The sequence below is a fragment of the Haliotis cracherodii genome, unplaced genomic scaffold, assembly GCF_022045235.1.
Source record: "Haliotis cracherodii isolate W230 unplaced genomic scaffold, xgHalCrac1.p SCAF_11, whole genome shotgun sequence".
Classification (NCBI taxonomy): domain Eukaryota; kingdom Metazoa; phylum Mollusca; class Gastropoda; order Lepetellida; family Haliotidae; genus Haliotis; species Haliotis cracherodii.
In genome coordinates this window covers 8,803,999-8,831,091 of record NW_027266266.1, presented here as the reverse complement: position 1 = coordinate 8,831,091, position 27,093 = coordinate 8,803,999, and the positions used below count along the sequence as shown (strand labels likewise).

Genomic DNA, 27,093 nt, shown 5'->3' with positions numbered 1-27,093 from the left:
TGTCTTCTTTTTTTTACTTTACACAAGTAGCGCCCAAGGCACAGTAGCACATTTGTGTTTTCACAAGCCATTAACCTGATGAAAGCTTCCAGTGAATATATGATGGAAAACATTCTTGCCGTACAGATACAGCCTTGTGCCTTAGACAATGACAGTGTAGGAGTAAACACAAATCCAAGATATCTGTAGAGATTTACAACCTCAATGTTTAGTCCTTTATGACCCCATTTTTCTTAAGAGCAGAGTTGACCACCATTATGAAATACCATTATTTTAGTCTTACCCACATTTATTCTCATACCAGTAACATCACAAAAATCTTCAAGTACATTAATTTTCCTTTGTAATTGAATGTCAGTGTTACTGGCAGTGATACTCCAGATACATCATCAACATCGCTGTGTCTGCTGGGTAGGCTTGATTCTGCTGTGACTCCTCGTGTGTTTCTGCAGGTCACACAATTGGATAAATCGTTTCCCACATTCAACACACTGATAAGGCTTGACTCCACTGTGAATCCTCATGTGCATCTTCAGGCTCCAGATCCATCATCAACATTGCTGTGTCTGCTGGGTAGGCTTGATTCTGCTGTGACTCCTCGTGTGTTTCTGCAGGTCACATGATTGGATAAATCGTTTCCCACATTCAACGCACTGATAAGGCTTGACTCCACTGTGAATCCTCATGTGCATCTTCAGGCTAGATGACTGTGAAAATGTTTTATCACACACAATGCACTGATAAGGTCTGATACCACTATGAACCCTCATGTGTGCCTGTAAGTAACATGATGATGTAAATGTTTTGTCACACACGATGCACTGATAAGGCTTAATTCCACTGTGAATTATCATATGTGACTCCAGGTCAGATGATTGTGTAAATGTTCTCCTACATTCAACACACTGATAAGGCTTCATTCCATTGTGAATCTTCATGTGTGTCTTAAGGTTATATGACTGTGTAAATTTTTTCGTACACACATTGCACTGATAAGGCTGGACTCCACTGTGAATCCTCATGTGTTTCTTCAGACTAGATGATCCTGTAAATTTCTTCTTACACACAATGCACTGAAAAGGTTTGATTCCGCTGTGAATTATCATGTGTTGCTGCAGGTTACCTGATTCTGTGAATGTTTTCTTACATTCAACACACTGGAAAGGCTTGATTCCTCTGTGAATCATCATGTGTCTCTGCAGGTGAAATGATCTTGTGAATCCTTTCCCACATTCAACACACTGATAAGGCTTAACTCCACTGTGAATCCTCATGTGTGTCTGAAGGTTACCTGATCGTGAAAATCCTTTCCCACATTCAACACACTTAAAAGGTTGAGTTCCTGTGTGAATCCTCATGTGTTCCTTCAGAGAACCTGATAAAGTAAATGTTTTCTCACACACAATGCACTGATAAGGCTTGATTTCACTGTGAATCCTCATGTGTTCCTTCAGAGAACCTGATAAAGTAAATGTTTTCTCACACACAATGCACTGATAAGGCTTGATTTCACTGTGAATCCTCATGTGTGCCTTCAGATTACGCGATTGTGTAAATTCTTTCCCACAAACAATGCAGTGACAAAGCTTGATTTCACTGTCTTTCTTGACATCACCTGTTTCAAACATTTCTTTCTCACAATCTGTGATCACACATGTGTTAGTAACAGAACCCGGGTTCTGTGGTTGGCTTTGTACTTCCATTATTAACTTGTGGATGTTATGGTGTTCACTGAAAATATAAAAGAGTTGTCACTTTCCTTCATGGAGTTTAAGCATTTCCAAGAGATGTTTCCTCGAGATGCTTCCACAAGAACACCAATAACAACTAGTGCTGCGGTGAGAATCATGATGACACAGCTGATGACGGAAGATGAAAATTTATAGTTCCAAAATATTTTTTGTAAAAAATTCAAACATTGAAACATTCTTTGATGCATTGCAATATCAATTACCTGCTATAGTAACATATTGTTTTATGTCTGTACACTGACTTACGACATGCTATTAATCTGGAAGATTAGATTTTTACATCGATACTTAATTACATCCCTTAATTGTGTATACTTCTTAACATCAAATGACAAATGGTCTATGTCACTCATTCAAATGGTCAAGATGAGATCAAGCGAAATACTTCAGGTCTGAAAAATTGTTTGATTGTAAACAAAGAAACATATTGACATTTCTCACTGAGTAGTATTTTCGCCTCTTATCCTCTAATAAGAATATGCACAAGAAGGATAATCGTGGCAAGATTTAGGGAATTTATGAATAGACACCTCACAATGATTTAGAAGGTAACCTCCAATAAGACACACATTAGTGAGGTAGCTTTAAACACCACACTCCACTGACTGTTAACTCAAGATGATAATGGCGCGATCCTGTTTATGAAAAAACAAAGACCGGGCCCTTTCATCAGGTTTGATCTTCTTGATCGTTTTAATGTAGGAATACACATTTGAGTAACGGTCTGGCAAGGAATGGCCATGAAACGTGACAATTCACAAATAACAATATGCAGATTGTCCGATTGTTTCCGATTACTTACATACACGTTTATGTATATACGATCCCTGAATCCGTTTGGGTAATCCGAAGTAATCCAGGAATAAACGGTACCACATTGGTGGTCTGCAGCTAGCATCTGGGCCCACTTGCACAAATCGATCTAAGTATCTAGATGAACATAACTCCCATACTTTAACTTAGGCTTACAATCGTCGCATTGGAAAAATGCCTTTTTCTCAGAAACCTGTGCCGATATTCCAAAATCCAAATGTAGCAGTGTTGAGAATAATGTTATTTGAAGTTATTTGGTGGTGGATTTTAAGTTCAACATGATTAATTTAGTATTTCCAAGATAAATGAATATTTCCCACAACCCAATAAGGCCCCCCAGGCCATAGAGAGCCTCAAAGGTTATGTAAGGTGTCATTTCTATACAAGAAGTGTGTCATCTCATTTGATTGGCTTCAAGTTTCTGTAAACCAAGTAGAACCAGTTTGATTGGTTTGGCAATGCACATGCTTTTCGTGCTGTGAGCATGCTACATGCATGATCACTTGGCTGGTGACATCAGGAGTGGGAACACCTTTTCTTTTCTTGCTGGGTTTGTTAAAACCATACTTCAGGTTCGTTTAGTTTGTTTTAGAAAAGTTGTTTTATAAAAAGTATAAAATATGGATGAAAAAGTGTTGTATTGTTTTACACTTTATAACTGTAGTATAATTGTTGTTCATGCAATTTCAGGGGTAGGAATTGGCACTAGTCCTGTAGTCCTTGCCAAACTCCCCAATACAATGTCGTTAGGTATCATAAGGACTAGAATGGCTGTTGATAGTAAACGTTTGGCAGTTTTGTCTGTGCAGTTAATTTCTTTTAGTGGCATTTATACCTATGTTGTTTAGCCCTATCCATCACTTGCTTGATAAAGGTGTTAGGATCTAAACCGAAACGTCGCACTAATTGTAATAAAGAAGTTGTTCATCCATAGAACTCATCTTACTTTGTGCAGTTAATCATTGTAATATTTGGTGTATTTGATAAACTGTAGGTTGGATACAGCAGTTGTGACCAGGTTAATACCTGCTCGTGAGAACACGTGGTTCAGCCCATAGTTGGTAATTATAAGTGTTGTACACATAGTCGTCATTTAATTCATGATAATTACGGTAAGGTAAAGTACAAAACATTTGGTTCATATCTCTATTGTAATTAGGCAGTCACTTGCCATTTACCTTTTGTTAATGTTTTGTATGTTGTAATGCTATTTTGACATCAAGTTATTTTGTATGCCCTGTACAGGGTAATGTGCATCCGACTATATATGTATGTCAGTTACAGTTGGTATAAAGTATTTTATATTGGATGTGATAATATTGACAGGACCATTGTAACCAAGAGACGGAAACCTAACCACGAGACCAAAACGTTGTAATCACAAGACCAAAACGTAACCACGAGACCAAAACGTAACCACGAGACCGAAACGTTGTAACCACGAGACCAAAACATTGTAATCACGAGACCAAAACGTAACCACGAGACCGAAACGTTGTAACCACGAGACCAAAACATGTAATCACGAGACCGAAATGTTGTAACCACGAGACCGAAATGGTGTAACCACGAGACCGAAATGTTTTAACTACCAGATCAAGCAGCACAATAAAGAACTCAGCCCAACACATGGATCGTGTCTTCATTGATGGATTCATGCAATACACAGACATGCCTAGCTCCACACTTACTTTACAAAGTTACCTTATTGTGTCCAGAATGGCTAGATGAACTTCAATTTATGATAATGATTGGCTCTAGATCTAAATTTTCACATGAATGTCCATTATGTAAGAATTATTTTCTGTTACAATGACTACAAGAGTCGTAACATGTCATTTTGAATTCGAAATGTATTCGTAAAGAAAGTTACAAGTTTAATTGACAATCCACATGATCCAGATGTTGAAGATTATGAAATGAAACATATGTACTCAGTGGTTTTGGGAACAACACAACAATTGATGAAGAGACAAGATTTTACATTTTTAATGAATTATCACACTATCTATATAGACTGAAAAACATCTTGGATGTTGGTTATTCCTAAAACAGTGATTATGAAATGATCAGTGCTTGATGTATGTAACTAAGATAACTTGTTCATAAATATATTGGTAAGTCATAATAATGTAATAATGTAATTTCATAGTCACTCTTCGGTTCCCTCGAGGAAATAAATTCATTCATTCACTCATTCACTCACTCACTCACTCAACCAACAACATACGGATTATCTGTTGGCACATCAAAGAAACCGGCTATGTGGGACGACCCTATAGAAAGTCCTCTGAAACTTCGCAGTGAAGATGCCATTTTGTAAAAGTATGCCACCAGTAGTGATGGAAGTTGGTTGAATGAAAGTACACAGGATCATTCTACTGTGCTGCAATGAATTACACTACAGATATTTACTTATGTTCATTATCAAATCATTCGTAGATCTAGGACACAGAACATGAATGTTTGATCATGTTGATAAGAAGTTGTTTGTTTGAACATTATCTACACCAGAATTCAGAGCCGTATACCATATTTCTTATCCTTAGACGAATGTTAAATAATGAAATGTAACTGCAAACTGTTGGTATTTTATTTAAAGTGTAATAATCAATGACGTAATTGCATATAAACAGATTAATGAATAGCCATTTCTAAAACTGTAGGGGCGGTCTGGTAGCCTAGTGGCTAAAGCATTCGCTTGTCATGCTGAAGATCCGGGTTCGATTCCTGACATGGGTACAATGTGTGAAGCCCATTTCTGGTGTCCCCCGCCATGATATTGCTAGAATATTGCTGGAATATTGCTAAAAGCGGCGTAAAACCATACTCACTCACTCTAAAACTGTATTTATTATTTCTCCAAATGGATAACATTGCTATTAAGTAGAGCCCATTCCTGGTGTCCCTAACTGTGATATTACTGGAAGATTGCTAAAAGCGGTGTAAAACCATACTCACTCACTCACTAATATTAGTAATAAGTAAATATGCACACTTTTGAAAGAGGAATTGTGTTTGGTCATTTGATTGACAGAACATTGATGTCTGCCGATTCACCAGGTGTCTGTTAGTCACACAAGTTTACGAATTGATCTCGTTTTGAAAATACAATCAATAGTTTCATTACTTTTTTTTCATATTGATATCAGTACTTTTTCTGAATTGTGAAAAAAACAAACTACACTGGGCAAATCTTCTATATTATTGATTGCCTTTGATTTATGTCAAACTGATGCCTCACAGGTATGTGTCTTGTTCAATAACGATACACAATTAACCTTTCTAATTTGACATCTATTCAAGATTTTATTTACACATAATCTAACATACATTTTAATTGACATATTAAACAACATGTATCTAGTGGTAGAGCGTCCGCCCGGAGAGCGGAAGGTCCGGAATCAGCCCGTCATACCAAAAGACGTTTAAAGATGGTACTTGTTGTTACCCTGTCTGGCGCTCGGCCTTAAGGGGCTAAAACAAGGACTGGTCGGCTCGGGGTCAGTATACTGTGTCTGAGTGGGGTATTCATGTTAAACTGCGGCATGGTATCTCAGTGGGCTAGCACTATTAATCAGCATCACACACGTGCATGCACGTCGCTATATAAGTGCAATAATCTTGGACGCGACGTTAAACCCAATTTCACCTCACCTCACCTTTCCCAGCTGAGAAGACCTTTTAAAACTGATCAGGGGGGTTGTTAGATCTGGAATTTTTATAAAATAAAATTGAAATTTGGAAACAACCCCTTGTAACAGTTGGCACTTTTGCCTTTGAAGTTCAACAGATCAAAGTGGAGAATCATCAGAAAGTCAGAGTTTGCTTCTCGTTTACCTGTCGGACTGGCAAAACTGTTGCTATAAAGATGCGGGAAAGATATCGTCTTTCTTGATGCAACATACAGAACAACAAGGTATGCTTTGCCACAGTTCTTCCTATGTTTGAGAACCAGTCACTTCAGTGATATCTTGAATATCTTAGGGGATACTTTGTGCACTGATTTTACCTCTTTAACATATCTACCAGTGTCATTACGGAGCTGGTGTGAGGAACATCTAATTTTTAAATGAAAATTTCTTTAATTTTTCGAGGACATTTTGAAGGAGGCATAGGTTACCAATTTAGAACAAGAAAATAGTGTTGCATGCTAATCTTGCCCATAGGATGATTTCAGTCTATATACAACCTCAGATATAAAACCTTGATACACCTTAGGCTTGAAAAAATACAAGAATTGCTTCTCAGGTAATGGCTTATGACATATAGTGCTGGTTGGCAGCCTTTTATTGTTGTTTTTTATGTTGTTCAAACTACGGAAGTATGCAACCAAATTAACAGCGCACAATCAACCTGGGAAATCCTTGATGACTAAAATACACTATTTAACTATCAGTGTGCTCATAATACATGCACTCAATGAGCTTCGATTTTATTTCACAACGCGTGTGCATGTTATCGTGTGCATGTAACACCGGAAGTAGCATGTCAACGAATGGGAACTGAGGTACACAAGCTAGCCCTGTTATGACACTATCTGGCTATGCAAGTGTTCACTGCGTATGTGGACTCATGGTAGTTACTTTAATGCTACTTTTAACCAAGATTTCATTTAATTTTGTTTACATTAATTTTGATGATATCATGTTTGAACTGATCGACAAATCACCAATTCACCTTGAAACGAACATTAGTCATCAGAGATACAAAGTCTTTGGTCTTCCTATCACTGTATAGATATTTCTTTTCAGTTATGATATTGGCCATGATATTAAGCATTTTCAAATAGAATCACACAAAGATCGGGGTGAAAATGTGTGAACAGCTGATTGCTATTTCCACCTTATTTTACGACAAAAATACATGTGTAATCTTAATCCCTGTGTATGAAGAACTGTCTGGCACATATACCATTGAATTTGTAAATCATCATGTTTGGTAATGCTTTTTGTTTTCAATTACCAAATATGGAAAGGGCAAAACAAGCACAGCAACTCCTACTGTTGCCATGACCATAACACAAGATGCACAGTAAAGCAGTGAACATGTAAAGGGAAGTAACTGCACACTATATTGGATCACATTATTTATAGCATTGCAGCATATCGCTGCTGGGGTCATGTGTTCAGGACATGGAAAAAAAAATGAAAACAGCAGGTTTTTTGATGATGCGGCGGTGCCTGAGAACCAAGACCTTTTTTAAAGCTATATACACATTCTTGTTGATAGATGTATCTGAAACCAAACCTGCATAAAATATCTTTTATTTCTGAGGTGAGGTGAGGTGATGTGAAATTGGGTTTAACGTCGCATCTAAGATTATTGCACTTATATAGCGATGTGCATGCATGTGTGTGTGTGTGTGTGTGCGTGTTTGTGTGTGGCTGCTTGTACTAGTCCGGACTGATACCGATTTATAGTGCTAGCACACTGAGATACCATGCCGCAGTTTAACATGAATACCCCACTCAGACACAGTATACTGACTCCGAGCCGACCAGTCCTTGTTTTAGCCCCTTAATGCCAAGCGCCAGACAGGGTAACAACAAGTACCATCTTTTAACGTCTTTTGGTTTGACGCGGCCGGGGATCAAACCCCGGACCTTCCGCTCTCCGGGCGGACACTCTACCACTAGACCTAGACCGCAGTCCTTTTATTTCTGAAGCCCAGTAGTCTTTCCATAAACACAATCTTAAAACTCATAAATTGTAACATTTCTTCACATATGTCAGGAATAATATTTGTCTTACACCAGTATTTAACATCAGTGTTTCAGGTGAATATATACGAAGGGCATCCACCACATTGACCTATCTACATGATTTGAAGACGATGATTAGAGTGAGTGAGTGAGTGAGTATGTTTTACGCCGCTTTTAGCAATATTCAAGCAATATCACGGTGGGGGACACCAGAAATGGGCTTCACACATTGTACCCATGTCGGGAATCGAAAAAAAAAAAAACGGGTCTTCGGCATGACGAGTGAGCGCTTTAACCACTAGGCTACCCGACCGCCCCTGAACACATTACACGCGTTTACAGGCAACATATGTCTGGTTCGAATGTCTTCGTCCGTATCCACTCCCCATATTTCTCAACCATAAAGTAATACAGGACTAATCTTGGTATCAAAAATCATTAAACAAATAGATCAATATTTTAATTTGTTACTAACATTTGTTGGTAATTTATATAAAAAACCCATAAAATATCACATTTTAGACAAGTTAGCTAATATATGACGTTGTTTAATGATATATTCCAGCTTTATTATATGGTCTGTAAATAATTGAATCACACAGGGCAGTTGATAGTGTGACAATTGTCCAAGTTGTAGGGACACAATGAAACAATCTGTCATGTTACACATTGTAACAGCACAATTCTCAAGTCAATTCTTGTCACAAACATCCAAAAACAAGGGGCAAATTCTACCTCAAAAAACTCCTGTGAGATTCTATATACATGACATAAGAGTTGTTTGCTGTGAAAACGAAATCATTATCTATGTACTTACTGACTGCATTTGTAGGTTCTTGGAGGCCAATGTCACCATGTCAGAGGGACGGTCTTGGAGGATGGAGAACCTTCCCACAGACTCGCACCATCAACAAGCTCCTTTAATAAAACACCAGAGGGAGCTGGAGCGGAAGAGTGAGTGAGTGAGTGAGTTGAGTTTAATGCCGCTTTTAACAGTATTCCAGTTATATCGCGGCATGTCAGCTTAATGTGGGAGGAAAGGCCCCAAGTGATGCAGGTTTCAGACGTTTACCACTTCGGTGAAACCCAGGAGCACGGGTATGGTGCTGACAAACCTAGAAACATAATCGGGGCCAACCGGGATTCGAACCCACAATCATAGGTTGCTGGCGTCCTCAAGGGACGCAACTCTGCACAGAGAATTGTGGCGCCTTTGACGTCAATGACGTCAATCACTGGTCATGATTCAATTATTTCCAGACCGCCGTCATATGGCTGGAATATTGAGTGCGGCGTTAATCAAGAAACAAACCAATTATCTTAGTTGTGGCAAAGTGTGTATCACACGTTAAACATTTTAAAACATCCACTAAACACTGCTAAACGACCAGAAAACGGTCACGGGTCAGTGGGTCACCTACGCGTTTTTTCTCAAACACAACAAGAAAATGCGTATGTCGAATTGTCAACCGCGGTGGCAATAAGCCACGAGATCGCGAATTACCCCAAGTGATCCACGCATGGTATACCTGTGATTCTTGTCGGACATCGGTTAGGTTTTTTTTATGTTTCGTCTTTCGTCTCGTTCGGACTCGTTTCGTTTCTTCTTCCTGCTATTTGACGCTGAGGATCACGTGACATGATATGAGAGACGGGGCCCAGCTTACGGTTAAACTGGTTCCCCGGCTACTCCGCTTGGTGTCGCTGCTCTCCCTTCCGAGGAGAAGGACCGATATCGCCCAAAATAAAATATCGTCTGCTAAAAAAAGCGGCTGACGGAAAACGTTAGGTGAGGCGAGTGAGCCTCTGAAAAAACATGATTTTGTGCAGCAATACAAGTTCATGATGACAATGGGTTGGGGGAAGCAGACTAAATTCGTGCAAATGTAGACAAGGCTGTGGTGGTCGATGAATCTCATGAACACTACTATGAAGTTCTCACGCAAGGAAATGAATTTACGTTTCTGAGAAATCATGTATGAAACTGCAAGGTTGAAAACTGTAAGTTGCTTGGACTATTAAATATGCGCTTATATTCATAATTCAAATTGTTGTCACTGTCTCCTTGTACGGAAATGTCATTTCTTGATTAGACAACATGATACAGTCAAAATGTCGATGGTAACGACCGAGACTGAATTTGGACCAAACTAAAATCTTTTGAATACTTGTGATGGATCCCACACCACAAACGTTCAAGGTAATGAAAGGACGAGTAAATATATAGATGCAAATCATTCATCGTGACAATAATTACGAAACGTGAATTGTTTGAACTGTAATAGCTGAAAATGTATAATCTTGTGGGTACACTAAATATATGAATGATCTTTAAATCAAGAGTCGTGGAATCAGCTCGCTTAGCAGAGGTGCTACTGTACACGACCAACACACACAACACAAGACCCGAGTGAATCAACAGTCTGTTTATTAGACAGACACAGAATTTTATTTATATCATCAGTCAACAATAGAATGCTTACAGTCAACTATTAGAGAATGTTTACAATCAGTTATAGAAGTACAAATATGCGAAGAACAACAGAAGAACATGATATAAAAGGATATAGAAGGATTGCACAAGGTAAACACTAATGTACAACATCACTACAACATTAGTTACTCCCAAACACCCATTAGTCACGATACACAGCATTCCGACGTAACAACGTATTCAGCCGCACTATGAACGGTTTTAAAGTGCAGGGTTTTTTATTGCCTAGCATCTGCGTCATTCGAACAGTGACAGTTCAACAACATGCAAAGATTAACAGAAGTTCAAAGAAACAACGTCATAGGCCGCTTGCAGGCAGGGTAATCTCGATCAGCTGTAGCCAGGGTATTTGTTTGTTTTTTTTAAAGTAGCACCCAGCACCACCGCAAGGCTATGGGATCGTTTTAACAGCATGGGTAAACATGCCGGGACGACCAAGAGTAACCACCCCGCCCAAGATCGCCACATCCGACTGCGCCACGCACGTGAAAGGACGACAACAGCCACCTCAACTGCATCCCAAATACCCCGACTGCGCAGAATCTCCTACCACTCAACGAAACCGTTTAAGAGTAGCAGGTCTACGTGCAAGACGTCCTGTTCGACGCGTCATATTGAGTCGACAACATCGTCAACAACGGCTGCATTGGTGTCGTCAACACAGGGTCTGGCTTCACCTGCGATGGAGAGATGTCAGGTTCAAGAATCAAGATTTCTCCTCCGTCGAAGGGCTGGAAGAGCACGGGTCTACATACGTCGGAGAGAACGTTACGCCGGAAACTGCCAGTCTTACGGTTCAACGATACATCAACGAAATTCTCCTACCACACGTCCTCACAATTACAACCAACGGCAACCTTGTATTTCAGCACGGATCAGAAGAGCCTGTTTACACAACAACAACGTTAATGTTCTCCCCTGGCCCTCCAGATCCCTGGATTTGAACCCAATAGAACATCTGTGAGATGAATTGGATAGACGGCTACGCCGACGTCAACCACAACCCCAGACGTTGCAGCAGTTGGCTTTTGCTATGCAGGCCGATTGGGCTACCATTCCCCAGGATGTGATTCGCATACTCGTCTCTTCCATGGGCAGGAGATGTCAGGCCGCTATCGATTCCAACGGGGGACATACGCCTTATTGATGGTAGCTGACCTTCACCTTTGACTTTTCCTATGTACTGATAACTGAGATGACTACAGTCACCAAGTGTTCTCTCCACAACATTTTGACTCAACACCTTGTACGGTTTTAAATGTATTTTTCTACCTCACACAAATCTGTCTTTGCGTTTCTTTCTTTTTTGGGAGAGTATAGTATATCCACCGACACACATTATCGAGTGGCCATTCAAACAGGATACATACTAGTTCAGTCACAATATACATTCCAATATAAACAACGTAATAACGTTTACCGAGGCTATTCAGTTTATGTAATAGGGGGCACGGGTGGCCCAGTCGTCTAAGGCGCCGCGATTCGCTGGGCAGAGTTGCGTCCCTTGGGCACGCCAGAAACCTATGATTGTGGGTTCGAATCCCGGTTCGCCCCGATTATGTCTCAGACATTTACCACTTCAGTGAAACCCACGAGCACGGTGCTGACAAATCTAGAAACATAATCGGGGAGAACCGGGATTCGAACCCACTATCATATGTTTCTCGCGTGTCCAAGGGATGCAACTCTGCATAGCGAATCGCGGTGCCTCAGACGACTGGGCCACCTGTGCCCCTATGAAAACATGAAAGGAAATTATGCTGGCTATTGGATGAGCGCATGTTACACACTTGGGGCAGCACAGGAACAGATACAAATTAGAAGTAATCTGAAAGCTCATTTATCCATTTTTTTCAGTCATTTATTTGCCTGTGTCAGACTCGATTATTCACATGCCACTTTGACATAGCTGGAAGTTCGGCGACCTTTGGCTTTCCTTGTTACTCTCTAGGCTACATAAAGTTTTTCATATCAAAAATAGTAAGTAAACAATGACGTCCCAGGCTCGATTATTTACATGCTATTGTGATAGCTAGAATGTTGTTGACTGTGGCATTAAACAACAAATACATCAAACTGTGACTTATATCTCTGATTATTGTTCAAGAGGACATGCAAAGTGTAGCATACTGTTCAAATTTGATCACTTATAAAGCTATGTTATTCATCGTCTTTTTTACACGACTTGATCATACATGAATGCATTCACACAAAAGCAGCACACGGGCCTCAGGGAGGATCACATGCAAATCACGTACTTTTAAAAATGCCAGTCGAAAAATTGATTTTCCTATAATATGATGCAATGTGCTTCATCAACACATATGTAACTGATCTGAAATGTGTACATGGAGCTAAAGTATACCATTTCTATATTCTATATGCCAAAAGAGACAAAAATGACTCGCTGTGGGGTTGTGATGGGTTTATTCAGGTGCTTGATGGATTCATGTAGTCAATTGGTCATGGCCCTGAAACACACACAACAATCTAGAAAAGATTTTTACACAAATATCATAAGTAGATTCACATCAGAGGTGAGGTGAGGTGAAATTGGGTTTAACGTCGCGTCCAAGATTATTGCACTTATATAGCGACGTGCATGCACGTGTATGTGTGTGTGTGGCTGCTTGTACTAGTCCGGACTGATGCCGATTTATAGTGCTAGCTCACTGAGATACCATGCCGCAGTTTTAACATGAATACCCCACTCAGACACAGTATACTGACTCCGAGCCGACCAGTCCTTGTTTTAGTCCCTTAATGCCGAGCGCCAGACAGGGTAACAACAAGTACCATCTTTTAACGTCTTTTTGTATGACGCGGCCGGGGATCGAACCCTGGACCTTCCGCTCTCCGGGCGGACGCTCTACCACAAGACCACAGAGGCGGTCGATTCACATCAGACCAACGTATTGCTACTATATCATCTTACATTAACTATACATGCCAATTGCCATATGAATTAATAAATAAGTCATTATACCAATGGAGATAATGAACACATATGACATGTTCTATCTAGAACGTACTTATCACACCAATGGATGAATATTGAAAAATGAATATTTACATATATATCTAACTCAGACATCACTCCACAATTAATATAACATACAAAATATCTTGTCACCCTCACAGGTTACATGAAAAGAGTACATAAAGATAAAACATATTATATACATGCCAATGGACCTAACCTATTTGTGGAATTGAGCCATATTACACTCCTTGTGGCTTTACCAAATTAAGACAATGGATTGCCTGCAATTCACAAACACTACCATCATACAACACAGACAACGCACTCACTATTACTCATGATTTACCCTGACACAAACCAAACCATACCATTGCAAGTATACACACACCAGGATCCGGTGATAAACAAGTTTCATCCTGGTTCCAGAATGAGACACTACTCTTAATCCAGCATTCTGCTAGCCAAGACCTTTCAGGTGAATGAAATTCGTGTGAAATCCTAAACAGATATAACCAAATGCCAGTATAACTCACACACACACACGCGCGCACGCACGCACACACAACAAGTCCTTTCAGGTGAATGAAATTCGTGTGATATCCTAAACAAATATAACCAAATGCCAGTATAACTCTCTCACACACAACACACACACACACACACACTCACTCACTCACACACACACACACACACACACACACACACACACACACACACACACACACACACACACACACACACACACACACACACACACACATACACTTAAAACAACAAACCTTTGAATACTGACACCAACCTTTATTTCTTTATATTAACTATTTTATCCTTATTTTACTGACCGCCTCCGTGGTCTAGTGGTAGAGCGTCCGCCCGGAGAGCGGAAGGTCCGGGTATCGATCCCCGACCGCGTCATACCAAAAGACGTTAAAAGATGGTACTTGTTGTTACCATGTCTGTCGCTCGGCATTAAGGGGCTAAAACAAGAACTGGTCGGCTCGGAGTCAGTACACTGTGTCTGAGTGGGGTATTCATGTTAAACTGCGGCATGGTATCTCAGTGAGCTAACACTATAAATCGGCATCAGTCCGGACTAGTACAAGCAGCCACACAAACACACACACGTACATGCACGTCGCTATATAAGTGCAATAATCTTGGACGCGACGTTAAACCCCATTTCACCTCACCTCACCTTATTTTACTTTTATTATCTTATACTCAAACAAATAAAACTAAAATATTAAAAGGTCATGAAAATGTCCCTTCTACATACGTTATTCGTACAACGGGTCACTTGGTCTTCATACAAATAAATCTGTCTGTCTTCAAGTTCCAGCAGGGAGACTGGGGACTGAGTGTGGTTTTACGCGTTAAGCAATATTCCAGCATTTTACGGCGGGGGACACCAGAAATGGGCGTCACACTGTACCTATGTGGGTATCGAACCCGGGCTTCGGCGTGACAAGCGAACCCTTAACCCCGAAGCCCTACTGTCCCATGAAGCAGTAGAAATAGCTAGACGACATACATGACTATCATCGGATACGAACATTACAGCACCAGGAAATACACAGTATGCTGTGATTCTAATGGTGATTAGAGATATAAACATGGGGAAAATGAACAAAGTTTGACAAAATAAATTATCACATTACATGCCACATATTAAGAATTGGAAATTGTGAAATAAGGGAATATTACAACTAAAGACCACGTTCAATCATCTTTAATCTCCCAGGGGTCAGCCCGATAACGCATATCGGAAGGGACCCGCATCTCTCATGGTGCTGGTCAGATATAGAGCTAGGCAAACAAATGTAAGACGTTAATATCTGTATCTGTATCTACAGCTGTTTATCATCCACCCTCATCAAATCACCTGTAAAACCTATACATTCGTTCCATACTAGCAAATGGTACACTATTATTCTTACTAACTTCACTCATAAACACCTATCATCAATGTCTCAGTTAAATATATTATGTAATTCTGTCTAGATAACAATAACAAGTTTATCCTCGCGGTTTAATCAGTAAACGAGATTATCTGTAGCAGCTAGAATAGGTATACATACGGACGAAACACAGTCACAAATCATTATGTAGCTGTCTAATAAACTAACATTTTTTTCACTCAAACGTTACTATCTTGTACTTTGTTAATTTTTAACTATACTGAACAACAAAAGTTCCTGTGACATTGAATAACTATATGCTATTACCCTTGGCAATACCTGCAAGTCTATTTGGTAACTCTAACAGTCATACCTGTGTATCCCATTGTACTACTTCTGTGTATAGCTAATGCCAATTCTGTGCCTGTGTATCCCATTGTACTACTTCTGTGTATAGATAATGCCAATTCTGCATGGGTTATAAATTACCCTAAAGACGTACATGTATTCTGCTTTGTTAAACCTGTTAGAAACTAGTTTGATACTCCCTAACAATGTAATCAGTTAAATACCAACTATGCAAAAGCTATTTATGTTATATCAAGCACATATATTGTACTAGGCTACAGGTTTTTACGTCAGAGTATAAGATTGGAATTCTCCTGTATTTCTTAACACCTTAACCTTGAACGAGATTTGAATATTGAAGCTTGCTTGTTGTTTAACGTCACACCCGGGTGGCCCAGTCGTCTAAGGCGCCGCGATTCGCTGTGCAGAGTTGCGTCCCTTGGGCACGCCAGAAACCTATGATTGTGGGTTCGAATCCCGATTCTCCCCGATTTTGTTTCTAGGTTTGTCAGCACCATACCTGTGCTCGTGGGTTTCACCGAAGTAGTAAACGTCTGAGACCTGTATCACTTCGGGCTTTCCTCCCACATTAAGCTGACACGCCGTGATATAACTGGAATACTGATAAAAGCGGCGTTAAACCCAACTCACTCACTCACTCAAATAACAGCTTACTGTTGGAGAAGATCCTGCAAAACAGCAGTTGCTTAATGAATGCAAACCTGGCGAGGATCAGCGAGAATGTCAATTTCAGGAACAACAACAAACTTTGTTTTGACTCCCTTGTTTATGACATGTCGACTTAAATGGGTCCTTGTTAAGAAAAATACTTTTGATGCAATATTCTATCAGTTTATCGGAGGGATAAAGAAGAGTTGTCAGAAGATAACATATTACCACCAAATGTTCCCTACCAAGGGGGCGGTCGGGTAGCCTAGTGGTATAAGCGTTCGCTCGTCAAGCCGAAGACCCGGGTTCGATTCCCAACATGGGTATAATGTGTGAAGCCTATTTCTGGTGTCCCCCGCCGTGATATTGCTGGAATACTGCTAAAGGCGGCATACAACCATACTCACTCACTTGCTCCTTACAAAGAAATCTGTTTCATCAACGTCAAAGACATTTGCTTCTCTACGTAACATATTACCATACTTGTGTTCCTTTTCATAGTTCTTGTCTTTTTAGTAATTGTTTTCATATCACAAAATAGTACCAAACCATTTGACTATTGAAGCAATCAATTAAAAAATATGGTTTTATCAATGATATACGCTTCAAAATAATGAAAGTTTTAACAAAAAGGGGGTGGTGGGGTAGCCTAGTGGTTGATTGAGTCAACATTAATGTGCATGCTGGGAAGACTTGAGTCCACTGTGAATCCTCATGTGTTTCTGCAGGTCACCTGATTGAGTATATCTTTTCCCATATTCAACACACTGATAAGGCTTGATTCCAGTGTGAACCCTCATATGTTTCTGCAGGTTCCCTGATTGTCGACACATTTTCCCACATACAACACACTCATAAGGCTTGATTCCTCTGTGAATCATCACGTGTCTCTGATGGTGAACTGATTCTGTAAATCTTTTCCCACATTCAACACACTGATAAGGCTTGATTCCAGTGTGAATCCTCATGTGTTTTTGCAGGCCACCCGATTGTTGAAACATTTTCCCACATACAACGCACTGATAAGGCTTGATTCCAGTGTGAATCATCATGTGATTTTGCAGGTCATCTGATCGTCGACACATTTTCCCACATTCAACACACTTAAAAGGCTTGAGTCCACTGTGTCTGATCATGTGTCTCTGCATGTTACTTGCTTCTGTAAATGTTTCCCCACATTCAACACACTGATATGGCTTGATTCCAGTGTGAGTCCTCATGTGTCTCTGCATGTTACTTGATTCTGTAAATCTTTTCCCACATTCAACACACTAATATGGCTTGATTCCACTGTGAATCCTCATGTGTACCTTCAGGCTTCCTGATTCTGAAAATGTCTTCGTACACACAACACACTGAAATTGCTTGATTCCAGTGTGAGTCCTCATGTGTGTCTTCAGGCTTTCTGATGTTGAATATGTGTTCGTACACACAACACACGGAAATTGCTTGATTCCAGTGTGAGTCCTCATGTGTGTCTTCAGGCTACCTGATTCTGAAAATGTCTTCGTACACACATCACACTGATAAGACTTAATATGATTATTCATCCTCTCATGAGTCTGCAGGCTACTCGACTAAATCATTTTCACCTTCAGTCCTCTAGTAAGGTTTAATCCCTTGTAAAACCTCAAAGGACATCTGATTTTGTCAATGTTTTTCCACACTCTCCTCCCTGCATTCTTGAGATCACGTGTTCCCAGTGTGTAGGCAACAGCGTGTTTCTTGAGATCACCTGTTTCCAGCGTGTCAGTAACACTGTGTTTCTTGATATCGCTTGTTTCCAGCTTGCCGGTAACACATTGTTCCTTGAGATCACCTGTTTCCACTATGACAGCAACAGATTGTTTCTTGAGATCACGTGTTCCCAGTGTGTCAGTAACACTGTGTTTCTTGAGATCACCTGTTTCCAGCTTGACAGCAACAGATTGTTTCTGGAGATCACCCGTTTCCAGTATGTCACTGCAGATTGTTTCTTGAGATCACCTGTTTCCAGCTTGACAGTAACAGATTGTTTCTTGAGATCACCTGTTTCCAGCTTGACAGCAACAGATTGTTTCTGGAGATCACCCGTTTCCAGTATGTCACTGCAGATTGTTTCTTGAGATCACCTGTTTCCAGCTTGACAGTAACAGATTGTTTCTTGAGATCACCTGTTTCCAGCTTGACAGCAACAGATTGTTTCTTGGGATCACCTGTTTCCAGCTTGACAGCAACAGATTGTTTCTTGAGATCACCTGTTTCCAGCATGTCAGTAACAGATTGTTTCTTGGGATCACCTGTTTCCAGCTTGACAGTAACAGATTGTTTCTTGGGATCACCTGTTTCCAGCATGTCAGTAACAGATTGTTTCTTGGGATCACCTGTTTCCAGCTTGACAGTAACAGATTGTTTCTTGAGATCACCTGTTTCCAGCATGTCAGTAACAGATTGTTTCTTGGGATCACCTGTTTCCAGCTTGACAGTAACAGATTGTTTCTTGGGATCACCTGTTTCCAGCATGTCAGTAACAGATTGTTTCTTGGGATCACCTGTTTCCAGCTTGACAGTAACAGATTGTTTCTTGAGATCACCTGTTTCCAGTATGTCACTGCAGATTGTTTCTTGGGATCACCTGTTTCCAGCTTGACAGCAACAGATTGTTTCTTGAGATCACCTGTTTCCAGCTTGACAGCAACAGAGTGTTTCTTGGGATCACCTGTTTCCAGTGTGTCAGTGCAGATTGTTTCTTGAGATCACGTGTTTCTATTGTGTCAGCATCAGATTGTTTCTTGAGATCACGTGTTACCAGCAATTTTTCTCACACATATGCTTTTCTCATTACATAAGTTTTAGTAACAGAGACATGATTCTGTGGCTGGCTTTGTACTTGTCATTGTCATGGTGTTCACTGAAAACGTAAAAGAGATGTTACTTTTCTTCATGTTAATGCGTTTCCCGAAGATGTTTCCACAAGAACAACACCAATAACAACTAAGGCTGTACTTGATTTGATAATAAATGCGTGAATGAGTATGGTTTTATGCCGCATTTAGCAATATTCCAGCGTCATTATTTAATTGTCTGTCTTTTTAACTCCGACTTAAGGTAAGGTCTTTTCTGTAAAATCTCTCTATTTGAACCACTGTGTCTATCTATGGAACCTATTTATAAATTATGTTACATAATGTCAGAATCGCATATGTAAACACTTCAATTTAAAAGCTGATGAAAACGAATGTCATTATCAATTGTCTGTCTTTTTTACTCCGACTTAAGGTAAGATCTTTTCTGTAAAATCTCTCTATTTGAACCACTGTGTCTATCTATGGAACCTATTGATAAATTATGTTATATAATGTCAGAATCGCATATATAAACACTTCAATTTAAAAGCTGTTGAAAACGAATGTCATTATTAATTGTCTGTCTTTTTACTCTGACTTAAGGTAAGATCTTTTCTGTAAAATCTCTCAATTTGAACCACTGTGTCTCTCTCTGGAACCTATTTTCACAATCCTTAACCGCAGCTCTCTAACCCCATGGACAAACGCAGAACTCATTCTTTTTATGTACAACTCACCCTTTTATTATGCCATTATTTAAACAATGTTGTATCTCAATTATGACTTTAGGAGTATACATGCATACACATTATTTCAATAATATTTCATATCTTATGTACATTTCTGTCTCGTTAGCCCTATCAGGCTGGAGTTTTCCTAGTCTTACTTGTGCTACTATCAAGATCTTATACACTGTAAACGCAAAGTGTGACACATTAGTAAAATAAGTTTCTTCTCTTCTTCTCCTTCTTCACAATAATGATTGGCAATTGTGACGTTCTGAAGGATGAAAGGAAGTTTCCTGTGCTGATTTCAGTCTTCCTGGTTGATTGAATACTGAACATGTGACCCCATCCTCCAATCTGTGGACACAGTACTTTCATATTTCATCTCATTCACAGACTAACTGGTAATTATGTTGATAATTCGTGTGTCTGGAGCCAATGAGCGGCAGCAGTGCAGACAATTCTTAATTGTTAAGGGCACCATGTTTTGGTGTATTAACTTTGGTAATTTCGTAGTGAAAAAATATCACTTTTCAGCAATGTGATCGGTTAAATAAGAAATACGTAATTAAAAAGGCAGCTTAATGTTGTCATTACTGCCATAGCTAGTTTAATCATAAAAAATATCCAAAGATATTACAATGTTTATTGTTGAAATAACTCGCGCGTTCATTTCTGCAAGTATGTGTGATATTTCTTTAAGAAACGAATTAAGGCAAGACATGTCTGCTGATTTTAATTTTATATATATATATTCTTAAGTACTGCAGTACTAATCAAGTACTAAATTTACCTGAAATAAAAAATAATCGAAATATTTTTAGACCTAAGGCTAGACAATATATATTTAAGACAACTTATTGTTTGCTTATGATATCCCGTATGTGCATGCACGCTGAAACTGCGTCCTTCCGATAAGCCTCATTTTTTAGGAGCTCTAGGCTTCCTGTGATTGGCTGAAATAATGTCGCTCTCACGCACAGGGTATGTAAAATAAAGCCCATCTCGCGTTACCCATCACACGTACCCCCGTACATCCAAAACTGAAAATCACAAGCTAGCGTCACGTGATGTAGAATCGGCGCTGAATTTTAAAATAACAGCAAATTTGAATAGCTGGAGATTTAAACTGAGGTCCGGGTGACAGGAGGGAGAAATCACACTCGTAAAGTTTGTAAATGATTCGGTTTCAAATACATATGTACGTTTGAATCTGTCTACACCCAAAAACTGGCAAATAACAAGACTTAGGTTCACACTTGACATTGAATTCACATGTCGCAATTTCGTGCAAATACGTGAAAATCATAGAAGTGAACAGGTCAGATTTGGTAGCCATAGCTTTATTGCGTTATTGCACTTATATAGCGACGTGCATGTACGTGTGTGTGTTTGTGTGGCTGCTTGTACTAGTCCGGACTGATGCCGATTTATAGTGCCAACTCACTGAGATGCCATGCCGCAGTTTAACATGAATACCCCATTCAGACACAGTATACTGACTCCGATCCGACCAGTCCTTGTTTTAGCCCCTTAATGCCGAGCGACAGACAGGGTAACAACAAGAACCATCTTTTAACGTCTTTTGGTATGACGCGGCCGGGGATCGATGCCCGGACCTTCCGCTCTCCGGACGGACGCTCTACCACTAGACCACGGAGGCGGTCTACGCATTTTTGAATACTGATTCGTTACCCGGGATCTATGAAGATTTCGACAAAGGGCGCATGTTAATTAATTTCTTCAGCCTAAAGAAACAGACAAAATTAAATATGTAAAAAATATTTGATTAAATATTACAGAGTGAATGGGTGAGTGAATATGGTTTTACGCCGCCTTTAGCAATATTCCAGCAATATCACGGCGGGGGACACAAGAAATGGGCTTCACACATTGTACCCATGTCGGGAATCGAACCCGGGTCTTCGGCGTGACGAGCGAACGCTTTAACCACTAGGCTACCCGACCGCCCCGATTGTTACAGAGCCACGTGACATCGAATAAGTTTATTTGTGCAGCTGCAAACTTATGGGATATTGTTCCTCAATGTGGATATTCGGGGAACATTCCTCGAACAAGGTAGCTGCCTAAATTATACGTATAAATTTGGTAGGTTGTAATTATGATATTTGCATTTTGTTTTCATTCATTTGCTGTTGCATTTGATAGAATCATTCTTGTTCCTCTCCGTTTTCGTTGGGAAGTTCTTCGATGCGAGATGGATGTTGTTTCCACAAGCCTTTTCGTTTGTGTGGGCGTATATGTTACAGTCAATGTGTAAAATGTGATTCACTTAGGCAGTTTATTTAATGTCTAAATATTTCAGTAATTAACAAATTGACTGAAACATCTGTCCATTTATTTAACAGATTGACCAACAATTATTAAGAGGTTCAAAAGGGCTTAAAACATCCCAATGCTCTAATTATGTTAGCATTAGAAGCCAAAACTATAGAAATGTACTATGAATTCGTTTGGGTGATGGGTGATGAAATTGAAACATAAAAATGTTGGGAATTCGTTATCTAACAATAACATTAAAGGATATATGTTTCAGTCAATTTGTAAAATAACTGAATAATTAGGCGTTTAATAAAATGCCTAATCTTGACTACGAAATATACACACGATAAAATAAGCAATGCTCAGGTGAAATATTTACTTTGTGTTGCAAGTCAAAATAGGGTAAACGAAAATCGCACAATACCTAGCAAGTGACTTTCGTCAACATTACCGATGCAAAGATACCTCACATTTCCTTATTTCTTTTCAAGACTAAACTGTATTACAGTTTGTTGATCAATGTGACCATACGCCGCTTCAATAAAAGCGACAAATGCGCTTACGAATGGCGCAACACAGGTCGCGAACTAGCCTAGATTTCTGCTGCATCATCCGGTACTCACGGGATAAAACAAAGGCAACAACCAGTCCCGGGAAATTACTGTAGATCAGTGCCCCTTTAAGCAAAGATCGTTCAATTAATCAGATTTGGGTTAGATAGAATTAATACATACATTCTGTGGCTTGCGTGGTTAATCCTTAGAAATATATTTAGTGCATATGACGAAACTGCGCAGTCCGTGATCAGGACGCTTAGTCACACTCGCTGGGGTCGCGCTAGAGTGGGTCTATCATGGTGATTGAGTACTACGGGATCTGTGAATCTGTATTGATCGATGAGGATGGCCAGATGGCGGTCGAGACAATTTATTGAGTATGATTTCTTTTTCAAGCCGATGGAGACTGAGTTTTGTATTACACAAAAGTATATAAGCTGTGGGTTCTGTTTAACCAAATCCCCTCGAAATCAAATGGTCCGCCCCTAATTAATTATGAACCCCCAAATGATCACATGCGTGTGCTTTCTATCTATACACATTCAAGAAAATGCGCACGTTGAATAATGATATGAAACTTGGTTTCAGGGAGCACTCGAATATTATCACAAGTCATGCACGCAGGGTATTTAATTCTGGACCTGTACGTAATTCTTGTTGGATACGGGTGAGGTTTCTTCCGGGTTTCGTCTTGTTCGTCTTTCTCTGTCCCGTCACTCAATTGACACTATTGGTCACGGTACTTCCCGAGGCAACACGAGTGCCTCCGAATTGCGAGAGACTGGTTCGCGACAGTCCGGGGCAGACTGGAAGGCAGTGGAAGAGTAGCGACACCAAGAGGGGGGACCGGGAACCAGTCTTGTTCCCTTCTTTCCTGGAAGGCTTTCGTGACCAACTCGTCACATTCCGGAACAAGCCGACTGTAGACTCGTGCCCCTCTCGAAGGTTTCCATATTGGCGTATGAACACGTACGTTCCCGCGACAGACTGGGACAGACTGGGACGACCGGTATCGGGTAAAACAACCTCCACGTTGACGACACCAAGCTCTCATAGTACAATTAAAGCAGGTGCTTCAACATCTTATTCCTGTGGTAAAAGTATTGAGTGAGTGAGTGAACATTATTAGTTAACATTATTTCAGTTTTATCACGGCGTGTCAGCTTAATGTGGGAGGAAAGACCGAAGTGATGCAGGTCTCAGACGTTTACCATTTCGGTGAAACCCACGAGCACAGGTATGGTGCTGACAAACCTAGAAATATAATCGGGTTAACCGGGATTCGAACCTACAATCATAGGTTTCTGGCGTGCCCACGGGACGCAACTCTGCACAGCGAATCGCGGCGCCTCAGACGACTGGGCCACCCGTGCCCTTTTGCCTGATGATACTGTCCCACACTGATTTGACATTGGCGTCCTTTTCAAGGCTTTGATCTACTGCATACGCGTCTACCCCGGGTGTAATAACATAATTTCAAGTTCCAGATATCTTAGATAGATATCAACATGTATGAAAACATTTATTGAAATGCATGAAAATATCTTACCTTAAAATAGAATGAATGGATTGAAGATAATCACATCAGAGTTGCTAGCGTTTCAAGGTTTAATCAGATGTAGTGTGACTTTGACAAACCCAATGTCCAATTCGTTTGCTTTAAATACCACGATCTGTTACACTATAATGTGATATTTGGGTGCGCATTATACTGTTCTATCTGTTACACTATAAGGTTATATTTAGGTGCACATTATACTGTTCTATCTGTTACACTATAAGGTGATATTTAGGTGCACATTATACTGTTCTATCTGTTACACTATAAGGTGATATTTAGGTGCACATTATACTGTTCTATCGATGTAAACACAATTCATGATACATCTGCGAGGTTTTAGATGTTATAGCCGCCCTGGCAAAGCCGGACCGAACACATGCCAAATACACTGATATAAACAATATTTTGTTCAGGAAGATTTAGTTACATGAAATTCAAAACGTCAACGTCAAAGAATTAAGTCCAGTTCACGTACTCAAAACCACAAATGGCGTTTATTTTTCAGACAACTAACTTGCACATCATAAATGTTTTATGACAATCACAACGCCCTTGGTGTCACCCACGTTTCATCGATTAACCATACATCTGTGTATGTCATGTAAGGTTACTTATAACAGGTTTGTATGTACTGCACATTCCTCCAATGTAGCGTATACGAACCCATGGGTATTGACGATACCCACCATTAAGTTCCTTAGAAACCTCACGTCAGATTTTGAGCATGCATTCCTGAATACAGCCATTTATCTCGACAAACGAAAGACCAGAAAGTTCGGTCCGAGTTTTGTAAACGGTTTCTACCAACATCATCGTAATCAAAGTGTAGGTTTGTGGCTCAAGTGACCCGATATCACACTTTACATAAATACACACACATTAGAATTTATTAAGCACCGACTAATTCAATTCCGAAAAATAGTGACAAATCCTCATCTGAATCCAATAGAACACCATTGGGATTACCTTGGCCGCCACGTGAGACTTGGAAACCCTCCAGTTCAGTGTCACAATGTACTGACACAGGTTATGCACGAGGAATGGCGAAGGATGTCAATGTTGAAATCAGCAGCCTGAGATGCCTAGTTTCATCTTCATTATTTGCGTGATGATAGTGTGTAGATATGTAGTTTGTTATGTAACCATTGTCCACCGGAATTACTTGCCACATATACAACCGAAAAATGACAAGCTGACTAATGATTGGAAAGTAGCTATCGTTGAGGGGTACATTTAAACTACCATGGCGTTGCAGCTGAACGCAATATCTAATCACAATGAAATTTCACACTTTGCATGAACAGCACATAAACACATGCAAAAAGAAGCCAAAGTGTGTGCGCTTAAATGGGAACTCAAAGTCAATTGGGGTTTGTTTGTTTGTTTGTTTATTTGTTTGTTTGTTTGTTTGTTTGTTTGTTTGTTTGTTTGTTTGTTTGTTTGTTTTGTTTTGTTTTGTTTTTTTGTTTTTTGTTTTTGTTTTGTTTGTGTGTTGTTGTTTTTGGTGGATCACTAATGCAATCATTGTGTGCGTGTGTGCGTGTGTGCGTGTGTGCTTGCGTGCGTGCTTGCGTGCGCGCGCGTGTGTGTAATATATATTTAACATAGACAGATGTACCTTTGCAACTTTTCCCATGTGTAGACATCAAAGAAGTTGAATAATGTTAGACCAACAAAATGTTTAAATTGCATCGGTGTTGGATCAGCATACTCTCTATGACATCCATCTATAATACCCTAAGATAAGTCTTTAAAGGTAACAATTTGTAGAAATATATACTTCCTGCATATACATATATGCAGTATGCATATGCAGGAAGTCTATCCCCGATATGTGTAGCTATATAGAACAGATGAATTAAACCCATCTCTAGGTAATAGATCAGTTATAATGTATACCCTGGTTACATTAATGATATTTCAATCCACTCAATCCAATCAGTTGATTTCACTGTGAATCCTCATGTGTCTCTTGAGGCTACCTGGCTGTGTAAATCCTCATTGAGCACACTGATAAGGCTGGATTCCACTGTGAGTCCTCGTGTGATTCACAGGCTATGTGCGTATGGAAATCTTTTTCCACATTCAATACACTTGATTCTACTGTAAATCATCAGATTACCAGATAATGCAAACGATTTCTCACATTCTACACGCTGAAAAGGATTTATTCCACTGTGAATCCTCATGTGTGTCTGCAGTATACTGCACTCTGGAATTCTTTCTTACATTCAACACGCTGGAGGTTATGTGAGTATATAAACTTTTTATCACATTCAACACACTGATGAGGCTTGATTCCACTGTGAATCACTGTGTCAACAGAGTACATGATTGTGTAAACGTTTTCCCACTCACAATGCACTGATAAGATTTGATTTCCCGGTGAGTCCACATGGGTGTCTGCAGGTTACCTGTTGCAGCAAATATTTTCCCACATTCAACACACTGATATGGCTTGATGCCACTGAGAATCTTCAT

At 39.8% G+C, this 27,093-nt stretch overlaps 2 protein-coding genes and 1 pseudogene across 2 annotated transcripts in view; all 3 read right to left on the bottom strand.

Moving 5' to 3' along the window:
• LOC139456069 (zinc finger protein 91-like) overlaps positions 1–9,887 on the bottom strand; it is an 89,578-nt gene extending 79,691 nt beyond the window's left edge. Inside the window, exons 1-2 of the mRNA XM_071237574.1 lie at positions 9,799–9,887; positions 9,087–9,210 (exon numbers count right to left, since the gene is read on the bottom strand). The gene's annotated coding sequence lies outside the window, so the exon portion shown is untranslated. The remainder of the gene's footprint in view (positions 1–9,086; positions 9,211–9,798) is intronic.
• Positions 230–27,093, bottom strand: LOC139456068 (zinc finger protein 883-like; annotated as a pseudogene).
• LOC139455957 (zinc finger protein 79-like) lies at positions 17,333–18,226 on the bottom strand. Its single transcript, XM_071237494.1, is given in 1 exon segment — positions 17,333–18,226. A coding segment is annotated over 1 exon segment (879 nt). The 5' UTR covers positions 18,212–18,226.